Raw genomic sequence first — 22,271 nt, 5'->3', positions numbered from 1 at the left:
TGCGCCCTGAGTAGCAGGGAATTAACACACGCAACCCCTTGGGGAACCACAAACCAAAACAAGTCCGTCCATGCAGCTGCAGTCGCAGGACTATAACTCAGCCTTAACCCTAACCCACATGACCAGGGTCTAGCAACCGCCCGGCGCCATGGACGAGAGAGACAACATCCAATCAGAACTTCTTTTCTCTGAGCGACGACATGGTGGAAGTGTTACTGACATGAAGTGTGGCTGACAGGAAGTGTTGCTGACAGGAAGTGTTACTGACAGGAAGTGTTAGCTATGCTTTGTATTCACCGCTGGTAGTCTAGTCATGTGACTGATGAGAACCAATCAGGAAGAGAACATCTGCGTCATTGTTTACTGAAGTGTCACTTCCGGTTGGTCCAGACTGAAACACGACCTCAGACACAAGTTCATGATCCGACGTTTTCTGTGATCAGCTCGTACCGCCCTTATATGTGGTGCCTAGCATTCATTTGTTAGATTATTACCCCCCGCTTCAGGAAAGGTTCAAACACACATTATAGGCCTGGTGCAGAAGCTTGTTCTGCTTTGGTGTGGAAGTCTCTGTGGTTTGTTCAAAGACAATAAAATTGAATCAAATCAAACGTAAATAAAAAAGAAGAAGAAATTATCAAAATGGAAACGAAAGAGAAAGTGTCAATCAAACCACAGAGAATTAGAACACACTGAACTCCTGTTGGTGTCAGTGAAGTCATATTGTGTGTTGATCCTGGTCCTGTGTGCGGCAGCAGCCCCCGGAGGTCCCGGCTCTTTAACCTAATTATGGGGTCAATGCCTGCTGATACACAGGAGGGCAGCTGCAGCCTGAACCCCCTCTTCTGTAGAACACAGAAGATTAACATGAGAAAGAAGAGGGGGGGGGGGGACGCTGCCATCATGTGGTGAGGACGTCTGAGTCTGTTCTGCAGGGATCAGGGACTGGAGCTGTGGTATCGAGGTCCCGCCCATACACGCTCTCAACCAATCAGGAGTCAGTCTCAGCCTGTTTATATATCATCAGATAACTGACTCAACCAAACTGATCAGAAACACGTGAACAAACATCAGAGAGAGAAGAACGAGCTGAATGACAGAAACATCTTTAAACATTTATTTTTAAATTTGGTTTATGTCCCACCTGCTAACATGGAGGAGGTGTATGACCTATACTGCAGCCAGACACTGGGGGCGATACAGATGATCTGGTTAAATGTGAGCATTGAACCCGCTCCTCCTGTCGTTCTCATCCCGATGAAGGAAGTGTTTGGCTCATGAGCTCCAGCTGATCTCAGGTCTGTCAGGACTGACCTTCATCCATCCTGAAGACCTGCAGCCTTCACAGGACCTTCATCTTCCAGAGGACACGTCTCACCTGAGGGCCCTAGGATCACATACAGAGCCCCTCCACCCACCCATCACCACAGCAGGACCACTGCTGCTCACATGGAGGGGGGGCCTAACTTCATCCCAGCTGACCTTTTCCCCAGATGTAGTGTTGGATGAAAATGACTTAAACGACATTAATGCTGAACATGAATCTGTTCATAGAACCAGCTCCTGTCGGACTCTTCTCTGTCCTTAGCTTCTCCACGTGAGAACCGACCAATGATCTGATCCTGTTCACTGGAACCTTTGAGTTGTCTTTAATGAACCCAGAACCTGTTCCTCCTCTGACACCATCTTTGGATCCATCTGTATTTATTCATATATGTTTATTTATAGACAATTATATACTTTTTCTTTGTTTGGTTTATTGATGTGTAGCAACCAACACAATTACTGCACTTTTCTGTGTCCTCTTAGTTTTTCATTAATCGTCCATTTGTTGTCTATCTGGACCTATAGAGATCAAAGGCATCAGCATTGTGTCATTGTAAACATGGAAGAAGAAGAAGAAGAAGAAGAAGAAGAAGAAGAAGAAGAGGAAGACGAGGAAGAAGAAGAAGAAGAAGAAGAAGAAGAAGAAGAAGAAGAAGAAGAAGAAGAAGAAGAAGAAGAAGAAGAAGAAGAAGAAGAAGAAGAGGAAGACGAGGAAGAAGAAGGAGAAGAAGAAGAAGAAGAAGAAGAAGAAGAAGAAGACAGCATTCTGATCATATGTGTAGATAGTGAACAACAACAATGTGCGTGAGGATGAACCTCGAGGTTTTGAGGGCGGAGCTTAAAGTTAAAAAGATATCATCTGGCCTGTCAGACTCAGAGCTCATGACCAAGCTGCAAATGGAGACTGACATTAAGAAGTGTCTCTCAGATCATTCTGACTTTGTTTTGGCTGAGCTGAATACGCTGGAGACCAGCATCTGGAGCAGAGGAGCAGACAGAGGAGCTGGAGAACCTGAGAGACGCTCATATGAAGACATTTCTGCAGTGGAGACAGTGGAACGCTGAGCGACAGGCTACTTGTCAGGATTTAATGGACCTGAAAGAATCCTGTATCAGGCTAAACAGGAATATGAAGGATGAGGCTAACCAGCTGAGCGTCTGCCATGCTGGAGACAGAGACCACACAAACCGGGACTCTGTCAGTGCCTAAGTGGCACTTGCCGATCAGATGCTGCTGCTAATGGGCCTGGGCCTGGAACTGGGTGCTATGGTGGGGAAACAAAGGCAGGACCATCATTTAGCGAGGGAACCTAGTGGGGCTCTCTGTCTGGAATTGTTGGAGCAGGGAGACATTTCCAAGGAGCTGAAGGTCCACATTAAAGGTGAGAAGAACTTCATCACGCTCCTCACACACAAAAAGAACGAGCTCTCCACCAGGTGGGAGACAGAGAAAGAAAAGAACAATGATAAGTCAACCTTGTTGGAGACTCTTCAAACTAAGATGCAGGTGGAGGAGACCTTGAGAGAAGACCTGGAATATGAGATAAGGAGAAGGAAGGAACTCCAACTGCAGGAGCTTCAGGTACTGAAACAAGACCTTCTTTGAGAGAAACACAACCCACTTGCAGGAGCTGAAATCAACTAACCTCAAGCTTGTCACCGAACGAAAGACACAGGAAGCTCCAGAGAAGAAGCTCTCTGCCATGCTGGAGGCAGAGAGCGAGAAGAACACGACTCTGCACAAACACAAAGGGTCTCTAACCACCGAGCTGCAGGGAGGTGAGACGTGGAACCTAGAGTTGAACAAAGGTTGTCAGGATTTTAAATTTGAGTTGTAGTGTTAATCATGAAACTTTTACTTGTTCTCATTTCTAACTTTTTATATTAAATAATAACTCCCGTGGATTAATTTGACATCACACAGAGTTCAAGAAGCTGACAGGTTCTGGGGGAAAGACAGAGACATTGTTTTGGTTTAGTTGTTTCGATTGTTTACACAAAGAGAACATTTCAGCCATAAAGCAGGAACATCATATTCTCTCTACTCCAATGAAAAACACCTCTGACCTACAAGAGGTCAGTGACGTCAAGGCTGGTCAGGAAGTGATCAGTTTGCCTAGCAACTCTCAGAGGAGTGAGAGGGAGTGGCTTCTTGTCACTTCCCTTTTCCAGTGCCAATGGGGGGGGGGGGGGGGGGGCGGACCACAAGGAAGACTTCCCCTCGCTATTGACCAATCCTGTTCTACCTACTGTTATCAAATATTACAGACCGGCTGTTTGGGCGACTTGATGTGACTCGATGCGACTCGTGACTCGTGACTGTCCGGTGCTGCTCGAGGGCCGGGCAGTGTGTTGGGTGCTCATTGCTTTGCTGTAAACTTTTCATACCTTTTCATGCTTCTTAATAAATACTTGAATTAGACCAAACCGCTTCTTCTCGTATTTAGGATAAACGAAACGCAACCCACAGAAAAGACGGCGTCATTGAGAAAGCTTTTCTGCAACTTCTTCTTCAGTAGGAGGAGAATATAATTTAAGGCCGGAGACGGAGTCATCACATCTTTTTTTTATTTCCCAAATTCACAAATCAGTTTGTCTCATAGATCTGAACAAGGTGCGAAGTCCTCGGCTCTTAACCCTCGACAAGAGTCAAACATTTGGGACTTCAGCGCTCCGAGACGTGGTGATAACATTTTAATTTCATTTGTTTTAAAGATTTTGACTGGCACCTTCGTCACTGAGTCAGTGTATGATGCAGAAGGACAGTAGCAACAGAGCAACAACCACCAGAGGGCGCTGTGCTATGCAATACGGATGTCTAGGCTAACGCTCTTCTCAGTTAGTGATCATCATGGAAACAGCTCCTAGTTCTCCACCTGGACCAGGTTTCCTGTTGGGTTGGTCCTTCCTTGGCCTTCTTCCTGTCTACGTTGTGAACAAACAGGATGTCCTGATGAACCTTTGGACTTTTGAATCATTGATTTGGGACCAGGTATACAAATAGGAAATGGATGACTATGGTGTGTCTGCTGTCAGTATTCAAACTAATAAACAAGTAAATAAAAATGAAGCAGAATTTGATGTTCTAATTACATATACGTTTTTAAAACTTATTGGTTCCGTTTGAATCAAGAGAATGATCTTCTCATCTCAACCAAGATGCCCGTTTGTTTTCACTGTGGTTCTCAGTGGTGTGGGGTCAAAGGTCAAGGAGGGATGGGGAAGTGAGTCTGATAATTGATCGTTAGAGGCTGGAAACCTGACAGCATTTCAAAATAAAGGCAATTGTGTGGGCCTCACACATACAGACACGTTTGTACTTCTATCTTAGTGAGGACATTCCATAGCTCCACACCTAAACCTTCACCATCAGACAATCTATCACATTTGATCTGTATGGTCTCATATTCACAAATATGCAGAGCTGCAGATGATGAATCATAGGAGCTTCTGGATTACTTGATCAGACTCTCTCTCCAGGCCAGGTGAGAATCCTCTCGCCTGGTGGAGCGTCACTTCCTCTCCAGCTTCTCGATGGTTTAAAACACGTGTTAAAGAATGAAACCATGGAGCTAATCTCCTCTTATTCATTTAATTTGTTTTCAGAGGGGAAACAGATATACAAATATCAAAGTTTAGACTCAATGAACTCTTGTTTGACTGAGGAGGAAAGATTTAATATGAAGCTGGAAAGTTGTTTGATGTCCCAGGAGATGGTTTCTGTATGAAGACCACCAGGCTGTCATGTGGCTTTGTGTTTTACTTGTTCCTAAACAAACTGCGGGTCGAAGCCTCTGTTTGTGTTTCAGAGTTTGGAATTAGCTGTCGGCTGATTGGTCGAAGCTGCAGTGATCCGCACAGGTCGACCCCAGAGCCGCAGCCGGCTGACCCCTCCGTCCGGGGCGATGACCAAGCGTATGTGGCTCATGGGCCGAGTCAGCATCAGCTCTGCCTCACCATAGAGGTGTCTGTGATGAGGACGGAGCTGCAGCAGAGACAAAGAGACAAAGAGACAAAGGAATCAGGTCAAGTCACTACAACCTCACATGTTGCTGCCAGGTTCTGCAGATTCTCTATGTGAGAACAAATGTCTGAGTCAGGGGCCCTAACCCTAACCCAGAGAGCGAGTGGACGTGTTGATGAGGTTTCTAACACGTGAAGCTGGAAGAACACAAACATCTCAGAGTGAAGAAGAGGAGCCGGACACGTAGAAGACGAAGACGTCCACTTGGAAACACGAGGAGATTCCAGATCTTCTGGTGATGAGGCCGACTGGTGTGGATGAGCTGTAAACAACAACACTGATGTTTCCACAGCAGAGTTTAAACGACATGTCCCGCCTCCTGCTGCTCTACAGGCCCCGCCCCTGCTGCTCTACAGGCTCCACCCCTCATCTGGATGTTCCCCTCATGTTCCTGTTTGAAAGAGTCGGACCCAACAACCTGCTGCTGCTTCACAAACACTGACTACAGGACACGTGCAGACAGTTCAGTTTGGGACATGACTTCAGAACCTGGAACCTACTTTCTGAGGGGGAAGAAGGATCTGCCATTTCAGAGAGCTCCACCTGGTGGCGGTGCTCTGAGCCTCGTCCTCAGGCGTCAGAGAACATGCCTCAATCCTGCAGGAGTCCGGGAAGTTTCCTGGACGGACAAACATCATTGTCAAATATCAATGTCAGTGTAATTCTGTATGAAAGCAGCAGAGACGTCCCTCCACCTTTGAAGTGGTTGGTGTCAACTTCGATGCTGCTGATCACTCCGGGACGACCGAGACGAAACACCGCCCACTCCCAGCCGGGCACCTCCAGGATCCCCCGCTGGTCCACCTGCAAGACGACCAGGGGGACACAGGGGACAGGGACATGAACCAAGTCCCAAGACTGAAGCTGGATTTACAATCTGGCACATGCACGGTTTGGAAAGTGAGGACCTTCTTCCACAGGGAGGATGTGTTTGTCCCATTTGCTAATTGACAGTTTAAACTCAACTTGACACAGTAAGTCTCTGGTTTTTGTAAAGTTTTGTGTGTTTGTGTTGAAACCTTCAGGTGTGTGGGTCTGTCCAGCCTGCGAGCGGTTTCCCATCCGTCCCCCATGTTGGCAGCTCGGCCGAGTCCTGTGGACACACACACGTTACCGGGAGCAGCAACAAAAAAACTCATGTGCAAACAAATCCCATTGATTCCAACCAATCATGTTGCGTGGATGGCCAAAGTGGGCGTCGCTGTAGCTGAGACAGACTCCCCCATTGGTCAGAGCCACCAGGTCGACATCCTGGTTGGTGGAGACGGACGACCAGTCCCTCTGCCCGACGCCATACACACGTAGTCTGGATATCCCCCCATCTGAGGACACACATGTGCTCTGTACTGTATTAAACTGTCTGACTGTACTTGTATCTTTGTGAGGACACTTTGAAAGTCCTCCCTTTTTCAAAGTCTTGTTTGAGAGTTACGATTCGGTTTCAGGGTCAGGTTCAGGGTCAGGGGTCAGGGTCAGGGGTCAGGGGGTCATGGTAAGGGGTCAGGGGTCAGGGGTCAGGGTCGGGCATTTGGTTTGAATGGTTCATGTTAGGGTAAAGGGATAGGGAATGAGTATCCTCACTAAGATACAGGTACCAATGTGTGTGTGTGTGTTTGTGTGTCAGTGTTTGTGTGTGTGTGTGTGTGCGTGTGTGTGTGTGTGTGTGTGTGTGTCAGTGTGTGTGAGTGTGTGTGTCAGTGTGTGTGTCAGTGTGTGTGTCAGTGTGTGTGAGTGTGTGTGTCAGTGTGTGTGTGTGTGTGTGTCAGTGTGTGTGAGTGTGTGTGTCAGTCTGTGTGTGTGTGTGTGTGTGTGTGTGTGTGTGTGTCAGTGTGTGTGTCAGTTAGTGTGTGTGTGTGTGTGTGTCAGTGTGTGTGAGTGTGTGGGTCAGTGTGTGTGTGTGTGTTTCAGTGTGTGTTTGTGTGTGTCAGTGTGTGTGTGTGTGTGTGTGTGTGTACCTGGATGCATGTTGAGACGCAGGTGTGTGACTCTGTGTTTGAAGTTGACCTTGAAGTAGTTATGACAACTGTCGCAGTATCCAGGTTTCAGCTCGGACACACCCACCAACTCTGGCCACGCCTTCGAGCCCAGCTGTCAATCAAACCACATGTCAGCTGTCATGTTGCCATGGTGACGACCGGTGATGACATCCCCCTGTCACGGTTACCTTGGCGACAGCAGACAGCTGTGTTTCAGAGGCGGCCATGCCGGTCCGGTCGCCCTGCAGGCTGAGGGGGGGGGCGGGGTCTGGGGAGGGTGAATTGTTTAAAACTCAAACTGTTGCGTCTTTTCTGTTTGTTCATAAATGAAGTGAAAGTGATTCTGAAATGTTGTTTTCATGTGAATCTAGAAACTTCACAAGCTTCTGGTTTAATTGAAGCTTCACGACGTGAGGAGTCAGATGAAGATGAAGATGAAGATGAAGATGAGGGAGGAGCCTGTACCCAGAGAGCCGGCCTGCACGGAGACGAAGGGGGAGTGGTTTCCAGTGAAGAAGGACGTGTCGATGTCCAGGCCGTGGATCCGCCCCGGGACGCCCAGCTGCACGATGCACCAGTCGTGACCTTCAACAGAGAACAACAATGAGTAGAACCTCTCTCAGTAGGCGTCACAACGTCCACGAGTTCACCGGGATCTCTTCTCTAGGTTCTGTGGAACCTGCCGGCCGGTCGGTGACGCCCACTTTTGCAACGTCTCTGGATCAGGAAGTAAATTCCTCGTTTAATGTCTCTGAGACATTTCTGAAAATCCTTTTTAAAGAGTTTAATCCTGGAACCGGCTAAAAGATAAATCCAGATCATAAAACATTTGAATCAGAGCAAAAATTATATTGGGAAAGTGAAAAAAGTCAAAAGGTACAACACATCCCATAATGCAACGGGAATGATCCTGTCCAATGGCTTCTTCTTCTGGACTTTTACCTTGTTGTAAATATCCTGTTCTAACATATTCTAGTTTGTTTGAACACGGAACCATTTGGTTGGAACCGACACGACTTTCGCTTCTATGGTAAAGATCACCAGCTCCACCAATCAGAGACGTCCCTGCTCCACCTGAGGATTGTGGGTAGTGTAGTACTGTTCCTTGACATTGTCTGCCTCCTGGGCACCTTCATCACCCAGGACCTGAAGGGAGCTGAACACCGGCTCCCTCCCCACATCCAGCAGAGGGAGCACTTCCTGCTGCCGCTGAGAAGATCAACCTACCAAAGCCAATGATGGTGAACTTCTACACTGTCATCGAGTCCACTGCTGCTACAGCCAAGGACCACAGCGCATCAGACAAGGTGCGAGGCCGCAACCTGTCCTCTCTGCAGGACCTGAACGTCTCCAGGACCTGAACGTCCCCAGGACCTGAACGTCTCCAGGACCTGAACGTTCCCAGGACCTGAACGTTCCCAGGACCTGAACGTCTCCAGGACCTGAACGTCCCCAGGACCTGAACGTCCCCAGGACCTGAATGTCTCCAGGACCTGAACGTCCCCAGGACCTGAACGTTCCCAGGACCTGAACGTCCCCAGGACCTGAACGTTCCCAGGACCTGAACGATCACAGGACCTGAACGTTCCCAGGTCCTGGGGAACGATCACAGGACCTGAACGTCCCCAGGACCTGAACGTCCCCAGGACCTGAACGTCCCCAGGACCTGAATGTCTCCAGGACCTGAACGTCCCCAGGACCTGAACGTTCCCAGGTCCTGGGGAACGATCACAGGACCTGAACGTCCCAAGGACCTGAACGTCTCCAGGACCTGAACGTTCCCAGGACCTGAACGTCCCCAGGACCTGAACGTTCCCAGGACCTGAACGTTCCCAGGACCTGAACGTCTCCAGGACCTGAACTTCTCCAGCACCAAGACACCTCACTTATTATTGCAGGTTTGATTTTATTGTTTTGTGGGAGGAGCCAGTTTAAATTGTGTTCAGTTACAAGTTGGAACAGTTTTAACACATGACACTGACCGGGCGTCCTCTTCCTCCTCGTCTCCCAGCCGTCCATCCACTTCCCGAACTCGGTGAAGGCCGTCGGGAGGAACTCCGGCGCCTCTCGCTGCAGCAACACAAACATGACACGTTTGGAAACACAATATTTGCTCGACTAGCAAAGATGAAAAACTTAACTTGGTGATTTTCTGTTTTTCTTCTTACTACAAATTAAGATTAATCCAATGCTGAAAAAAGTTCTTGACATGCACCAGTTGTTCAAACTACAGCGAGGAACCCTTTCAGAAATTTAAATAAAGAAACAAATGATATATTTGTCGTCCTGAACTTCGATCCCTGATTATTGAATATTGATGATTGGACCTTCAGCAGATTGGCAGCAGGAGCGAACCACTCGTCTGTGGCAAAGATCACCTGCAGGAAAACCACCAAGCCGTCACTCTACCAGAAGACATCAACTGAATTAATGCAAAACACAAGTTCTCTACATCGTTTTATTTAGTCCAAATTAAAACTAAAACAATCAATATTAATAGTTCAACATCTTAGGACAAACTGTTTACAATTTGTATTTGAAATAGAAATATGAACAGGAAAATGTAACTTTTGGAGTTTTGTAAAACTTTTTTGAGACACACATTTAAATCGTCAGTGTTTGTTTTGTCCAAACCTCAGAACGTTGTGTATCTTGACTGAATCAGCTGTTATTTATATATGTGTGTGTTTCAATGATATCTGAATGTTTTCCTGCTCTGTGTAGAAGACTCACCCTCCCACCGACCGTCTCACAGGCCAGATCATTAAACTGCAGGAAGTCCGGCTGTGCCGCCGCCGCTGCGACCGCTCTCCTCTCTGCCATGTTGGACTTGACTGGATAATGAAGAGAAGCTTTGGTTCCTACTGAAACATCAGGTTCCATCTGAGGGACAAAGTTCATTGACTGCTCAGTCACAGGAGACTCTTTATCAACGGGTGGAGGGGGGGGGGTACTGAATACACAGGGACTGTACTGAACAAGCTATGAATATAGATAACAAATATATAATATATATATTTTAAAAAAAAGATATCAACATTTAAACGTGTATAAGATCTGAAAATACAGTCAGTGATATACTCAAATGTTTCAGTGCTTCAGAACAACAGTTCACCTTCCATGTGTTTACTCATTCCGTTCCTTATGGACAGACAGTGAATCTCAATTTATTGATATTAAATAATAACAGTTGTTCTTTAGAGAATCATTTATGGAGAAATTACAGATTTTGTCTGTTTACAATGTTTAATATGCTAACATCAGTTGTAGAGAGAGAAAATAAAAACAACAGTTCAAAGTGAAAAAAAATTCAGAAAGTGAAAGTAACCGTATAATAAAAACTGGACATTATATAAAGTAATTTATTGAACTTCATAAACTGTCTTCACTTTATAATAATATATTGTCGGGACCTAGTATTTGTGAGCTATAGTTGGGCCTACATGTGTCTGACCACGTTTCTGTGTTCTGAAGACCAAGGAGAGTCTCCAGAACTCAGTCTCCCAGAAAGCATCACACCGAGGTGCCTCAACCCCTGGACACGACTTTCAACCCCCACTGGTCACCTGGGCCCACCACCCATGAGGCCACCAGTTCCCTCTCTCTACTCCTGGAGGAGAGGTGTAGCTCACCAGCTCACCCAGTCAGGGAATCTGGCTGGGTGAAACAAAACCAGGAGCCACAAATGTCGTTGCGTGTTTGTTTATCCTAAATATGAGAAGAGCAGGTCTCGTTTGGTTCAATCAAGTATTTATTAAGAAGCAATGAAAGGTATGAAAAGTTACAGCAAAACAACGCCCCTCCGTCTGCCCTCCAGAACCTGGGGCAGCTGCTGGAGCTCTGTGTGATGTTGAATGAATCTCAGGGAGTTATGCTTTAATATATAATATAAGATAACACCAAGCAGCATCAGTTATTAGAAGTCATGGTGTGAAGGCATATATCTGCTCCTGCCCCCCCCTCCTTCATGTGTTTACAGTACAGTTCCATTAACATCTTCAGAGACACAGACACACAGACAAGCTCAAATTTAAAATCCCAACACAAACCAGCAGGACCAGTTCACTGGACTTCAAACAGCACATCAAAAAGGACCCTAACACAACTGGGCTGAATAATTACATTAGATAAGCAAAGACTGTTCAACTCTATTCATGTTGATTTGTGTCGCTGGGATATTTTGTTAATAAGTTATTTGAAAGTTAATGTTAGTTATGTAATGCTCTTCACGGTCTAACTAACTTCTCTAACCGGGCACCAACGCACACACACACATCTCCCCACACTTAACACATACATGTCACATCAACCACATGATCCACACACTCGAGGGCATCGGCCCATGGGCGCTGTTTTACCGATCAGCGTCAAACATTGTTATTTACCATTTCAAGATCCGATCACCACAGCCGGTACAATCAACGTCTCAGTCAGACAGGAAGTAGATAAAACTACTATCTCAAAGTCGACGTCACTCACCTAAGAAGCTACATATTAATCCACAGATCAAAAACATTCCAACAAGACGGTGTTGGTACATGGTCAAAGGTCCAGACGATCCGATCCAGAAACATAATCAGAGAAAACACGCTATTACACCAACGAATAGCCACTGTCAGCTGTTGCGCAATCTCAGCCAATGGTGGATAGCCATATCCTATTGGTTCAAGAGAGCTGTCAATCTAAACTTGACCCAATCGGAGCTGGCATGGGCTGTCCACAGCCTGCAATAGCCAACGAGGCACCTTGTTGTTGGAAAGAGCCCGCCCCTCTTCTGACGTGTAAAAGCTGAGCCAATTGCAACCGATTGTTCTGATGATGGCGTATCGTTTAGCCAATGACATTTCCCAAATAATGATATGCTGCTGGACGGGGGGAAAAAGGGAGATCCCCGGTTGGTACAGTCCACATGTCCGTGTCCTTGGCCAAGATGCGACCCAACGCCCACACAGTGGTTTGTGTGTGTGTGATGGTGACTCGTGGTGTAAAGGGCACGGAGTGGTTGTTCAGTTCTTTAGGCAACAGTGTGAGTTCCTTTAGCTTGAGCACAGAGACACTGAGCCAAACCACACCCTGAACCCAGGGTAGAAGAGATTCGTGAATCTGATGTTGAAGGTGTGGAGGTGTATCGGTGTGTCCGAGGAGACGCGGTAGAAGGACAAGATGCCGGCAAGACAGTCCACATACACCCCCACCCTGTGAGAGACGGAGGCCGCAGGGACAGGAACGAGTGTCTCTGTGTTGTCGTGCCACACAGAGTAACAATGATCCGAGCAGCTCAGACACCAGGACTGGTCGTTCCCTCCCAGCCTGCAGGCGTTTCTGTAACCTTTCCTTCTGATTCCTCTGAGAGTCACCGCGATGTCCACCTGTCCACTCCACGCCACCTCCCAGTAGCAGCGACCGCTCAGACCATTCCTGCACAGCAGCTGACAGAAGAAATCAAACCTCTCCGGGGCCTCAGGGTACGACTGCTGCTCGTTCACCAGCTCCACCGTCCTGCAGCCGTCAGACAGCCGCAGGTTCCTGTGAGCGGTGACCGGGTCGACAGTGAGGTCGCAGGAAACTGGAGGAGGAAGCGCAAAGAAGCAGTTCATCATCAAACTGCTGCTTCCATGTTTGTTGATCGATTAGCACTGAGTGGTGTTAGTGAGGATTTCCAGTGACACATACTGACAAGAATAAACTTGGATAATAATAATAAGTAAAAATATCTTGGACTCAGGAGCACGGCTTCACGGTCAGATCTGACCACCTCTCAAACCATCCGACCAATCAACCGGTGTCCCATGTCCTGTTCCTCTCAGCAGCTGGTGGTGGCTTCATAACTTCAAAGCTTCTTATCAAACAGGAAATGACAGATCAAACTGATGTATGCTTACATTTCCTCAGACTTGGAGTCAGCATCTGCTCTCCACCTTCGTCCACCCTGCAGGAGAAAACTGAGTCAGACCAACTTCTTCTTAACAACATTCACTTTTTAATGACTTCCACCCAACTGAGTCCTTACGCTACTCCTTCGTCTACATCTCTGGTTGTGACTCAAAATGAATTTGACTTTTTCAATTAATTAATTATTAATTAATCTGGTTAATGTGAAAATGTTGGTGTTCATGTAAACATAGTTAATGATGAGTAAGTCCAGAAAACGTGAGGTGCTTCAGGAACTTCAGAGTTTTCTGTGCTGGAGAGTAACTCCCTATACCAGGAGAGTAACTTCCACTGTACCAGGAGAGTAATTATCTCTGTACCAGGATAGTAACTCCCTCTGTGCAAGGAGAGTTACTCCCTTTACCAGGAGAGTAACTCCCTCTATACCAGGAGAGTAACTCCCTCTATACCAGGAGAGTAACTCACTCTGTACCAGAAGAGTAACTCCCTCTGTACAAGGAGAGTTACTCCCTTTACCAGGAGAGTAACTCCCTCTATACCAGGAGAGTAACTCCATCTATACCAGGAGAGTTACTCCCTTTACCAGGAGAGTAACTCCATCTATACCAGGAGAGTTACTCCCTTTACCAGGAGAGTTACTCCCTTTACCAGGAGAGTAACTCCCTCTATACCAGGAGAGTTACTCCCTTTACCAGGAGAGTAACTCCCTCTATACCAGGAGAGTAACTCCATCTATACCAGGAGAGTTACTCCCTTTACCAGGAGAGTTACTCCCTTTACCAGGAGAGTAACTCCCTCTATACCGGGAGAGTAACTCCCTCTGTACCAGGAGAGTTACTCCCTCTATACCAGGAGAGTAATTATCTCTGTACCAGGAGAGTAACTCCCTCTGTACAAGGAGAGTTACTCCCTTTACCAGGAGAGTAACGCCCTCTATACCGGGAGAGTAACTCCCTCTGTACCAGGAGAGTAACTCCCTCTATACCAGGAGAGTTATTCCCTTTACCAGGAGAGTTACTCCCTTTACCAGGAGAGTAACTCCCTCTATACCAGGAGAGTAACTCCCTTTACCAGGAGAGTAACTCCCTTTGTACCAGGAGAGTAACTCCCTCTATACCGGGAGAGTAACTCCCTCTGTACCAGGAGAGTAACTCCCTCTGTACCAGGAGAGTAACTCCCTCTATACCAGGAGAGTTATTCCCTTTACCAGGAGAGTTACTCCCTCTGTACCAGGAGAGTTACTCCCTTTACCAGGAGAGTTACTCCCTTTACCAGGAGAGTAACTCCATCTATACCAGGAGAGTTACTCCCTTTAACAGGAGAGTTACTCCCTCTGTACCAGGAGAGTTATTCCCTTTACCAGGAGAGTAACGCACTCTATACCATGAGAGTAACTCTATATACCAGGAGAGTTACTCCCTTTACCAGGATAGTAACTCCCTCTATACCAGGAGAGCAACTCTCCTGGATACAGTTTTGTGTTTCAGACAACTTCAGGTAATTTGTGTGACAAAGACATAGTGTGTGAGCTCAAAGTGTGTGTGCATACTTCAGACAGTCCAGTCTCCAGTACTGGTCGTCCAGTGCAGCGGACAGCAGCTTCACTCCTGGACCCTGCAGGTTGTTGTTGCTCAGGTCCAGCTCTCTCAGGTGGAGGTGGTTGTTACTCAGAGCAGAAGCTACAGACACACAGCTTTCGTCTGTGATCAGACAACCTGACAGACTGAGCACAGACAAAAAACGTTTCCTCACAATGATACCAGAAACTCAGCAGACACTTCATTAGGAGGAAATACAAATAAATTGAATCCTTCATCTATCGAGCTTCCCACACTGAGCACGAAGGGGAAATGACCACTGTGTGAGCCGTCTTACATGAAACTGTAAAGTAAATAATCATTTCCTGACCTGAGAGTTTCCAGTTTGCAGTGTGGACTCTTCAGACCTGCAGCCAGCAGCTTCACTCCTGAATCCTGCAGGTCATTGTTACTCAGGTCCAGTTCTGTCAGTCTGCAGGACGTCGAGCTGAGGACTGAGGACAGAGCTCTACAGCTTCTCTCTGAGAGGTTACAGCCGCTCAGCCTGAAGAAGAATATGTGATGAAGAACATGTTTTAGTTGTGACAAATTTAAATATCACATTGTTGTAACATCATTGTATGCGTCCACCTACAGAGCTTTTTTGGAGGCTGTGACCACCGGCAGCAGCCTCAGAAGAGCCTCCTCTGAACCAGAGTATTTCTTCAGGTCAAACACCTCCAGATCTTTTCCTGATGACAGTAAGATGAAGTTCAGAGCTGACCACTGAGCAGGAGACAGTTTCTCTGTGGAGAGACGTCCTGATTTGAGGGACTGATGGATCTCGTCCTCTAGAGAACGGTCACTCAGTTCATTCAGACAGTGGAACAGGTTGATGCTTCCCTCCACAGACAGATCCTCACTGATCTTCTCCTTGATGTACTCAACTGTTTTCTGTTTTATCTGTCCGTTACTTCCTGTCTGTGTCAACAGGCCGTGTAGATGTTTCTGATTGGTCTGCACTGAAAGACCCAGGAGGAAACGGAGGAACAAGTCCAGGTGTCCATTAGGACTCTGTAAGGCCTTGTCCACTGCACTCTGATGGAGATATTTTAGTTTAGCTCTGTCTTTAAAGACTCTGGTTATCAGTGGTGCTGCTCGTGGTTTTGACATCAGATTGACTCCAGAGTTAATGAAGGTCAGATGGACGTGAAGAGCAGCCAGAAACTCCTGGACGCTCAGGTGGACGAAGCAGAACACCTTGTCCTGGTACAAGCCTCGCTCCTCTCTAAAGATCTGTGTGAACACTCCTGAGTAAACGGAGGCGGCTGTGATATCGAGGTCACTCTCTGTCAGGTCGGACTCGTAGAAGATCAGGTTTCCTTTCTGCAGCTGCTCAAAAGCCAGTTTCCCCAGAGACTCAATCATCTTTCTATTTTCTGAATTCCAATGTAGATCTTGCCTAACTGTTCCATGGTACCTGAGCTTCTTCAGTTTGGACTGAACCACCAGGAAGTGGATGTACATCTCCGTCAGCGTCTTGGGCAGCTCCCCCCCCTCTCTGGTGTTCAACACGTCCTTCAGAACTTTAGCAGTGATCCAGCAGAAGACCGGGATGTGACACATGATGTGGAGGCTTCGTGACGTCTGGATGTGAGAGATGATCGTGTTGGCCTGTTCTTCATCACTGAACCTCTTCCTGAAGTACTCCTCCTTCTGAGGGTCAGTGAACCCTCTGACCTCTGTCACCCTGTCCACACACTCAGGAGGGATCTGATTGGCTGCCGCAGGTCGTGTGGTTATCCAGAGGCGAGCAGATGGCAGCAGCTTCCCCCTGATGAGGTTCGTCAGCAGCACGTCCACTGAGGTGGAGGCTGTGATGTCGGTCAGGATCTCTGTGTTGTGGAAGTCCAGAGGAAGTCGACACTCGTCCAGACCGTCCAGGATGAAGAGGACCTGGAACTCTTCAAACCTGCAGACTCCTGCTTCTTTGGTGTCAGTGAAGAAGTGATGGACGAGTTCCACCAGGCTGTACTTCTTCTTCTTCAGCACATTCAGCTCTCTGAAAGTGAATGGAAATGTGAACTGTATGTCGGGGTTGGCTTTGTCTTCAGCCCAGTCCAGAGTGAACTTCTGGGTGAGGAGGGTTTTCCCAATGCCAGCCACTCCCTTTGTAAGAACTGTCCTGATTGGTCCGTCTCTTCCACATGTGGTTTTAAAGATGTCTTCTGGTCTGATGGTTGTTTCTGGTCTGTCTGGTTTCCAGGATGCAGTTTCAATCTGTCTGACCTCATGTTCATGGCTGAGCTCTCCAGCCCCCCCCTCTGTGATGCAGAGCTCTGTGTAGATCTGATCCAGGAGGGTTGGGTGTCCTGCTCCCCCGACATCCTCAGACACACACTGGAAATCCTTCTTTATCTTAGACTTCAGTTTATGCTGACACACTCCAGCTCTTGTTCCTGAATAAAGAAGAAATTAAACCAATGAGAGAAGAGTCAAGCAAGATGATTAAGAAACAGTTATGTTTGTCTATCAGGGAAAAAACTAATTTAGTACTTACAACACCAAAAGCAGGTTATTGGATCATATCAAGTAATGATACTATACTTGATATGATATAATATAATATAATATTACTGGTTGTGTACAGAGTCAAACTTTACGACCACGACGGTCATCACAAGCAAACCCCGAGCTGAGTGAGTCAGGAAGTTGATGTGACCAGAAACTTCTCCCACTGCCTCAGCCAGGATTAGTTTGGTCAAAGGTGAAACGACTCTGGAAAGTGTCTTACTGGTTTTTAGTGAGTTAGCCAGTTCGTGTAGCTCCATTCTTCTGAGGAAGTGCACTGTGATCCTCAGAAAGGCCTTCCTGCACCTCCTCCGCTGCTCGTCATCGTGGCCGTACATCATCCCCTCGTCCGCCCAGTGGCTCTCTAGGTACGTGTACTGGGAGCAGTCGGGACTCAGAGCCCTCTGGAACCTCTTCAGCTGGGTCTTCACATATTGGATTATGTTTTCCTCCAACCGCTGCAGAAGAATCACATAGAAACATCACACAGTGCAACAAGCACAATGTTTATTTTATGGCTCTTGTATATTTACACACCATGAATGTGGAGTCCAGGTCATTTTGGTTCTTCTGCAGCGACGGAGCACTGAGAAGCTCGGGGACGTCCTGATAAACTCTGTGAAGGAAACGTGAACACAGAACTTATTCTCTCAGTCAGGTCTGCATTAAGTGTTGGTGATGGAGCCGAGCAAACTCCCAGTGGACTCGGCTCCATCAAGGACTCTGCTGACATGGTCACTGATGACAGCGTCTATGGTGTATCCAATCAGAAGCCTTCAGATCCTGCTGTGGGAGAGGAAAGCGTTCAGGTTCTGCGTGGAGGCATCTCCCAGTTAAAGCTGTGTCTGGGTTGACTAGCACAGCATAAGCACTGGAAGTCAACCTAACCCTATAGGAAGGGGCACTGGTTGACATATGCTGATATTCAGGGTGGGACACAGCTAAAGGCAGACGCATCGTTCTGCGGCTGCAGCTTCTCACGCAGCTGTGTCGATGGACTCGTTTTAATTCGTCGTCGTCGATTGTTTATTTACATCACCACAGCTGCTCCTCTTAGTCTTTTTCTGGAGGACAACTTTTTCCCTGATCCTCCTCCACAGCTTCGAACACTCGTCGACCTGCAAACCGACGTGAGCCGAGATCTCCTTCGAGGAGCTGCAGACGGGTTAAACAAGTGGTCATACTTTCGGATCTCTTCTGCCAAACGCTCTTCTATTTGGTCCATATTCGTTCTTCTAAATCTTCCCTGGTTTCTGCCGGTATTATGTGGCATGAAACCAAAAATGTGACTCATGAAAGGATGTAGTTAGCAGACCAATAACAGCCTTGTGGGCTACGTGAGACTTGCATAGCTTAGTCGTAAAGTTACAAAAACAGTGCGATGCACGCAAGCACGCAAGAAAACACTGAACCATGCGCCGCCATTAAGCCTTCCCAGGAAAGCTAATACAGAGGTGCTGGGCTCAAGGGGTCCAGGAAGTTTGCTCATAAAGTCTCCACTTGCTTTGTGGACATGGAAAGAGCTTCTGACGGTTTCCCTTGGAGTGTTTGATGGGCCACTCAGAGCTGTCCCTGGTCTTCAGAGCTGTCCCTGGTCTTCAGAGCTGTCCCTGGTCTTCAGAGCTGTCCCTGGTCTTCAGAGCTGTCCCTGGTCTTCAGAGCTGTCCCTAGTCTTCAGAGCTGTCCCTGGTCTTCAGAGCTGTCCCTAGTCTTCAGAGCTGTCCCTGGTCTTCAGAGCTGTCCCTGGTCTTCAGAGCTGTCCCTGGTCATCCCTCCTGATTGTGGTCTTTACGGACAGGAGCGGGTTAGACAAGGAGAATGTCCGAGTTGGATAATCTCAAAGACATTTTTCTGCTCAACTATCTTAGGCTCTTTAGAACCAATGACATCTGATGGGAGTCAAAAGGAGCTGATCAAGTTAGGTAAGAATTCTCAGAAGGAGGTTTCCTCAGCACCTCCCGTTTTCTGTCCGCATTCAACTGAGCAGAGAACCTGAAGTGAGCCAGACACCGGTGGAAGAACTCGATATATTCAATCTGGTTTGGGAATTCCTCAAACTGCTGAATCAGAAAGAGGAAGCATAATAAAAAGAACTTCTGTTTCTACACCTCGTCCACAGAGAGACCATGACAAGTCGCTACACTGTGGGAGTTAGACCTTGAGTTTATTTCATCTCTTAAGTGATATTAAATTTCAATATTGAGAACATCTGAGTGTTTGGGGGGGCGATGTGTTTGTTTGAGTTCGGTCATCTCACCTTTCATCATCTGAGTATTGGTCACTGTTGTGGAGCGTCGCTTGATACTCTGGTGTGTCATACATTTTGTAAACACTAAAAGAAACATAAAAACAATATAACCAGCCATTTTAATCAAAAAGCTAAAAGGCCAAATTTGAATATTGATCTAAAATGTGTCTGAGAATGAATTGTCTGACTTTTCACTGCAGAGTTTTTGACTTGTCATAGCAGAAGATGGAAATATAAACTTCTGTGGCTGCATTCCAATTCAAAGAGACAGGTCCTGCTGTTGACCCTTCGGACTCTGAGGTCCCAGGTCAGTTTGTGGTTCTGCTCTTTGCTGTGACGGGTCCAAATCTCTGGCTTGAAAATGTCTGTTCGATTTTTACCTTTCACCATCGGACCATTCTTCTTCTTCTTCTTCTTCTTCTTCTTCTTCTTCTTCTTCTTCTTCTTCTTCGTGGAGCGTCGGTTGATATGAGTCGCTGGTCACTGATGCTACAGACTCATAAAAGTCATAAACACTAAGAAACACAAAACAAAGTTACAGAAGAAATCCGAAGTTTGATTTGAACATTGAGAAGTTATTTGTAAAATAATTAAATATATTGGTAAATACACTGGTAAATATAGTCAGAAATTTTTAAAATAAATTGAATCATTAAGAAGTATCGGACCATTCTTCTTCTTCTTCTTCGTGGAGCGTCGTTTGATATGAGTCGCTGGTCACTGATGCTACAGACTCATAATCATAATAATCACTAAGAAACACAAAACAAAGTAACTGATTATTTTACTGAAGCAACGTTTAATTTGAACATTGATATGAAGTTAGAGTTTCAGAAGACAAGGACCATGTGAATATATTTGTTGTGTAAACACAGAGACTCTGAGCAGACAAACATCTGGAGTCGGATTGAAGTGAATCAACTGAGTTTAGGTTTGTTCTCTGAACTCTGATAAACATGTGAAGTGATGATTGATGTTGTCCTGTTGGGTTGAGAGATCCTGCATCGTATATAATAACCCAAAATAAATATAAATATTAAAAGACTATATGAGTACAAATATAAGGGAATTAAATGAGCAGCTCAAGGTGAAAGTGGAAATAAAAAGATACAAAGTTGAATATTTTAGTCTTTGTAACGGCAGCTCTGTGACTCCGTCCTTCACAGCATGTTTCTTACTCTTTGGTTCGTCCGGTTGGAAAAAGTTTGTTATATATTATATATATTAATATATATATTACTTTTCGTCATCATGTGAGCGTCGTCCACTGCTGTCGAGACTCGATTCGTACACTGGTCTGTGGGATTGAGGGAAGTCCCAGTCCTCTCTGTGATTGGCTGCAGAGCTTCTCCCTTAAAACAAACACATAGTTCATCTGTACATATTTAACCTTCTGTTAATGGAAAAAATACTTTAAATTGGAAACACTTCAGAAATATATTTATACTCTAACCCTAACCCTATATTTACATATACCTTTAACAGAAGTTGTGCAGCCTCCACATAAAGTTCTATAACCAGAATATCTCACAAACGTTTTATACTTATAATATTTATTCTTTTTAAGTTAATAAGTTTTAAATAAGGTTTAAATGACAGATAAACATGATTCAACTTATCTCATCATTTTTGTTCCTACAATAACAGTTTTATTCATAATATTTGGTATATGTTTGAATGTTTGAATCCTCAGTCATGCAGCCACCAGGTGGCGCCAGCCTGCCTTTGTCTAGAGAGTCACTTCTTTTTAGGTCATGTGACCTGAGGGATTCAATACTGAAGGATTTGTGTTTATATAAATATTGGATTCACTCTCTTGATCAAGGACATGTGGAGACTGGGATCGAACCACTTCCTGGTTAGTGGAGAACCCACTCTTCCTCCTGAGCCACAGTGAAAAGTGAAAGAGAAGAAAAGACTCACCATCTGAATTCATGTTTACATGTGAAGAAGATTCTCCTTCATCTGTAACTTCTCAAAGTCTGAAAACATCAACATTCAGAAGTCGTTACACTTCACGTCACTGCTCTTCAAACAGAAAGGACTCAAAACAACCTGCATTACAGCTCTACAGGTTAACAAAACATTTTTACAGCTACAAATTTTTTTTTTACACATAGATAAAATATTTCAAAATAAATATTCAAGCACAAAATACCAGTGACCCTGAAGTTCTGGTTCGGTGAAGTTCTCCTGATTTCAGGGTTGAAATAAAACAACCTGCTTCTTGACCTTTGAACCCTGTTGCTTCACATAAGGAAACAACAGAATTAAATATGAGCGACACAGTTTATTCTCTTTCGTCTGTTTGATATGAAATGAAGACGTTTGTGTTGTCGAGCTGTTGCAGCTCAGATTATAATAAATATCATTGGATATCAATATAAATATCATGTAGGATGTTGGAGAGCCATGATTCTGAACTTTTATCAGAAAGTTGATCAGTAACCGAGCGTTTGAAATTCTGCCTGTTGTTCACGACCTGTCATGAATGAGTTATGATAATAATCCAGAAAACTACAGATTTCATGGTTCAATTCTTTTTCAACCCAAAGTTAATAATTCAAGTGTAAACTGAAGCAAACGTTTCAAGAAAGAGACACAACACTTTAACACCAACAGGAGTCGGACTCACAGCAGCAGGAGAAGCACGGTTCAGTCTGAAGAAGAAGAAGAAGAAGGTGGAGTCTTCACCTGGAGCTTCTCTGGTCCGACCT

At 45.8% G+C, this 22,271-nt stretch overlaps 2 protein-coding genes across 4 annotated transcripts in view; both read right to left on the bottom strand.

Annotated features, from left to right (window-relative positions):
- Window positions 1–3,877: 3,877 nt before the first annotated feature.
- On the bottom strand, window positions 3,878–12,309 carry allc (allantoicase). 3 transcript variants are annotated; one of them, XM_062410985.1, is made up of 12 exons: window positions 11,806–12,306; window positions 10,060–10,209; window positions 9,654–9,704; window positions 9,309–9,396; window positions 7,792–7,911; window positions 7,515–7,594; window positions 7,306–7,438; window positions 6,517–6,672; window positions 6,370–6,443; window positions 6,046–6,154; window positions 5,851–5,969; window positions 3,878–5,311 (listed from the first exon to the last, which is right to left on the bottom strand). In XM_062410985.1, exons 2-12 carry the CDS (start codon window positions 10,207–10,209, stop codon window positions 5,132–5,134), a joined length of 1,260 nt encoding a protein of 419 aa, XP_062266969.1. In that variant the 5' UTR covers window positions 11,806–12,306; the 3' UTR covers window positions 3,878–5,131. The 3 variants fall into 3 exon arrangements, with proteins under 3 accessions (XP_062266969.1, XP_062266971.1, XP_062266970.1); XM_062410986.1 differs by lacking the exon at window positions 3,878–5,311 and adding an exon at window positions 5,318–5,741 and having other exon boundaries at window positions 11,806–12,309; XM_062410987.1 differs by lacking the exon at window positions 6,517–6,672.
- The window catches only part of LOC133973229 (NLR family CARD domain-containing protein 3-like), an 11,288-nt gene continuing 76 nt past the window's right edge, over window positions 11,060–22,271 (bottom strand). The window contains exons 1-13 of the mRNA XM_062410962.1: window positions 22,190–22,271; window positions 21,478–21,536; window positions 20,795–20,906; window positions 20,223–20,306; window positions 19,935–20,069; window positions 19,564–19,638; window positions 17,844–17,922; window positions 17,530–17,764; window positions 15,391–17,194; window positions 15,127–15,300; window positions 14,768–14,941; window positions 13,209–13,255; window positions 11,060–12,892 (exon numbers count right to left, since the gene is read on the bottom strand). The exon at window positions 22,190–22,271 is cut by the window's right edge and continues 76 nt beyond it. Coding sequence (XP_062266946.1) covers window positions 12,363–12,892; window positions 13,209–13,255; window positions 14,768–14,941; window positions 15,127–15,300; window positions 15,391–17,194; window positions 17,530–17,764; window positions 17,844–17,922; window positions 19,564–19,638; window positions 19,935–20,069; window positions 20,223–20,306; window positions 20,795–20,906; window positions 21,478–21,490 — 3,462 coding nt within the window. The 5' untranslated portion in view covers window positions 21,491–21,536; window positions 22,190–22,271 and the 3' untranslated portion in view covers window positions 11,060–12,362. The remainder of the gene's footprint in view (window positions 12,893–13,208; window positions 13,256–14,767; window positions 14,942–15,126; window positions 15,301–15,390; window positions 17,195–17,529; window positions 17,765–17,843; window positions 17,923–19,563; window positions 19,639–19,934; window positions 20,070–20,222; window positions 20,307–20,794; window positions 20,907–21,477; window positions 21,537–22,189) is intronic.

Source organism: Platichthys flesus, chromosome 18 (assembly GCF_949316205.1).
Source record: "Platichthys flesus chromosome 18, fPlaFle2.1, whole genome shotgun sequence".
NCBI classification, from domain to species: Eukaryota; Metazoa; Chordata; class Actinopteri; order Pleuronectiformes; family Pleuronectidae; genus Platichthys; species Platichthys flesus.
The sequence above is the reverse complement of the archived record's forward strand: the minus strand, read 5'-3'. Positions and strand labels throughout refer to the sequence as shown.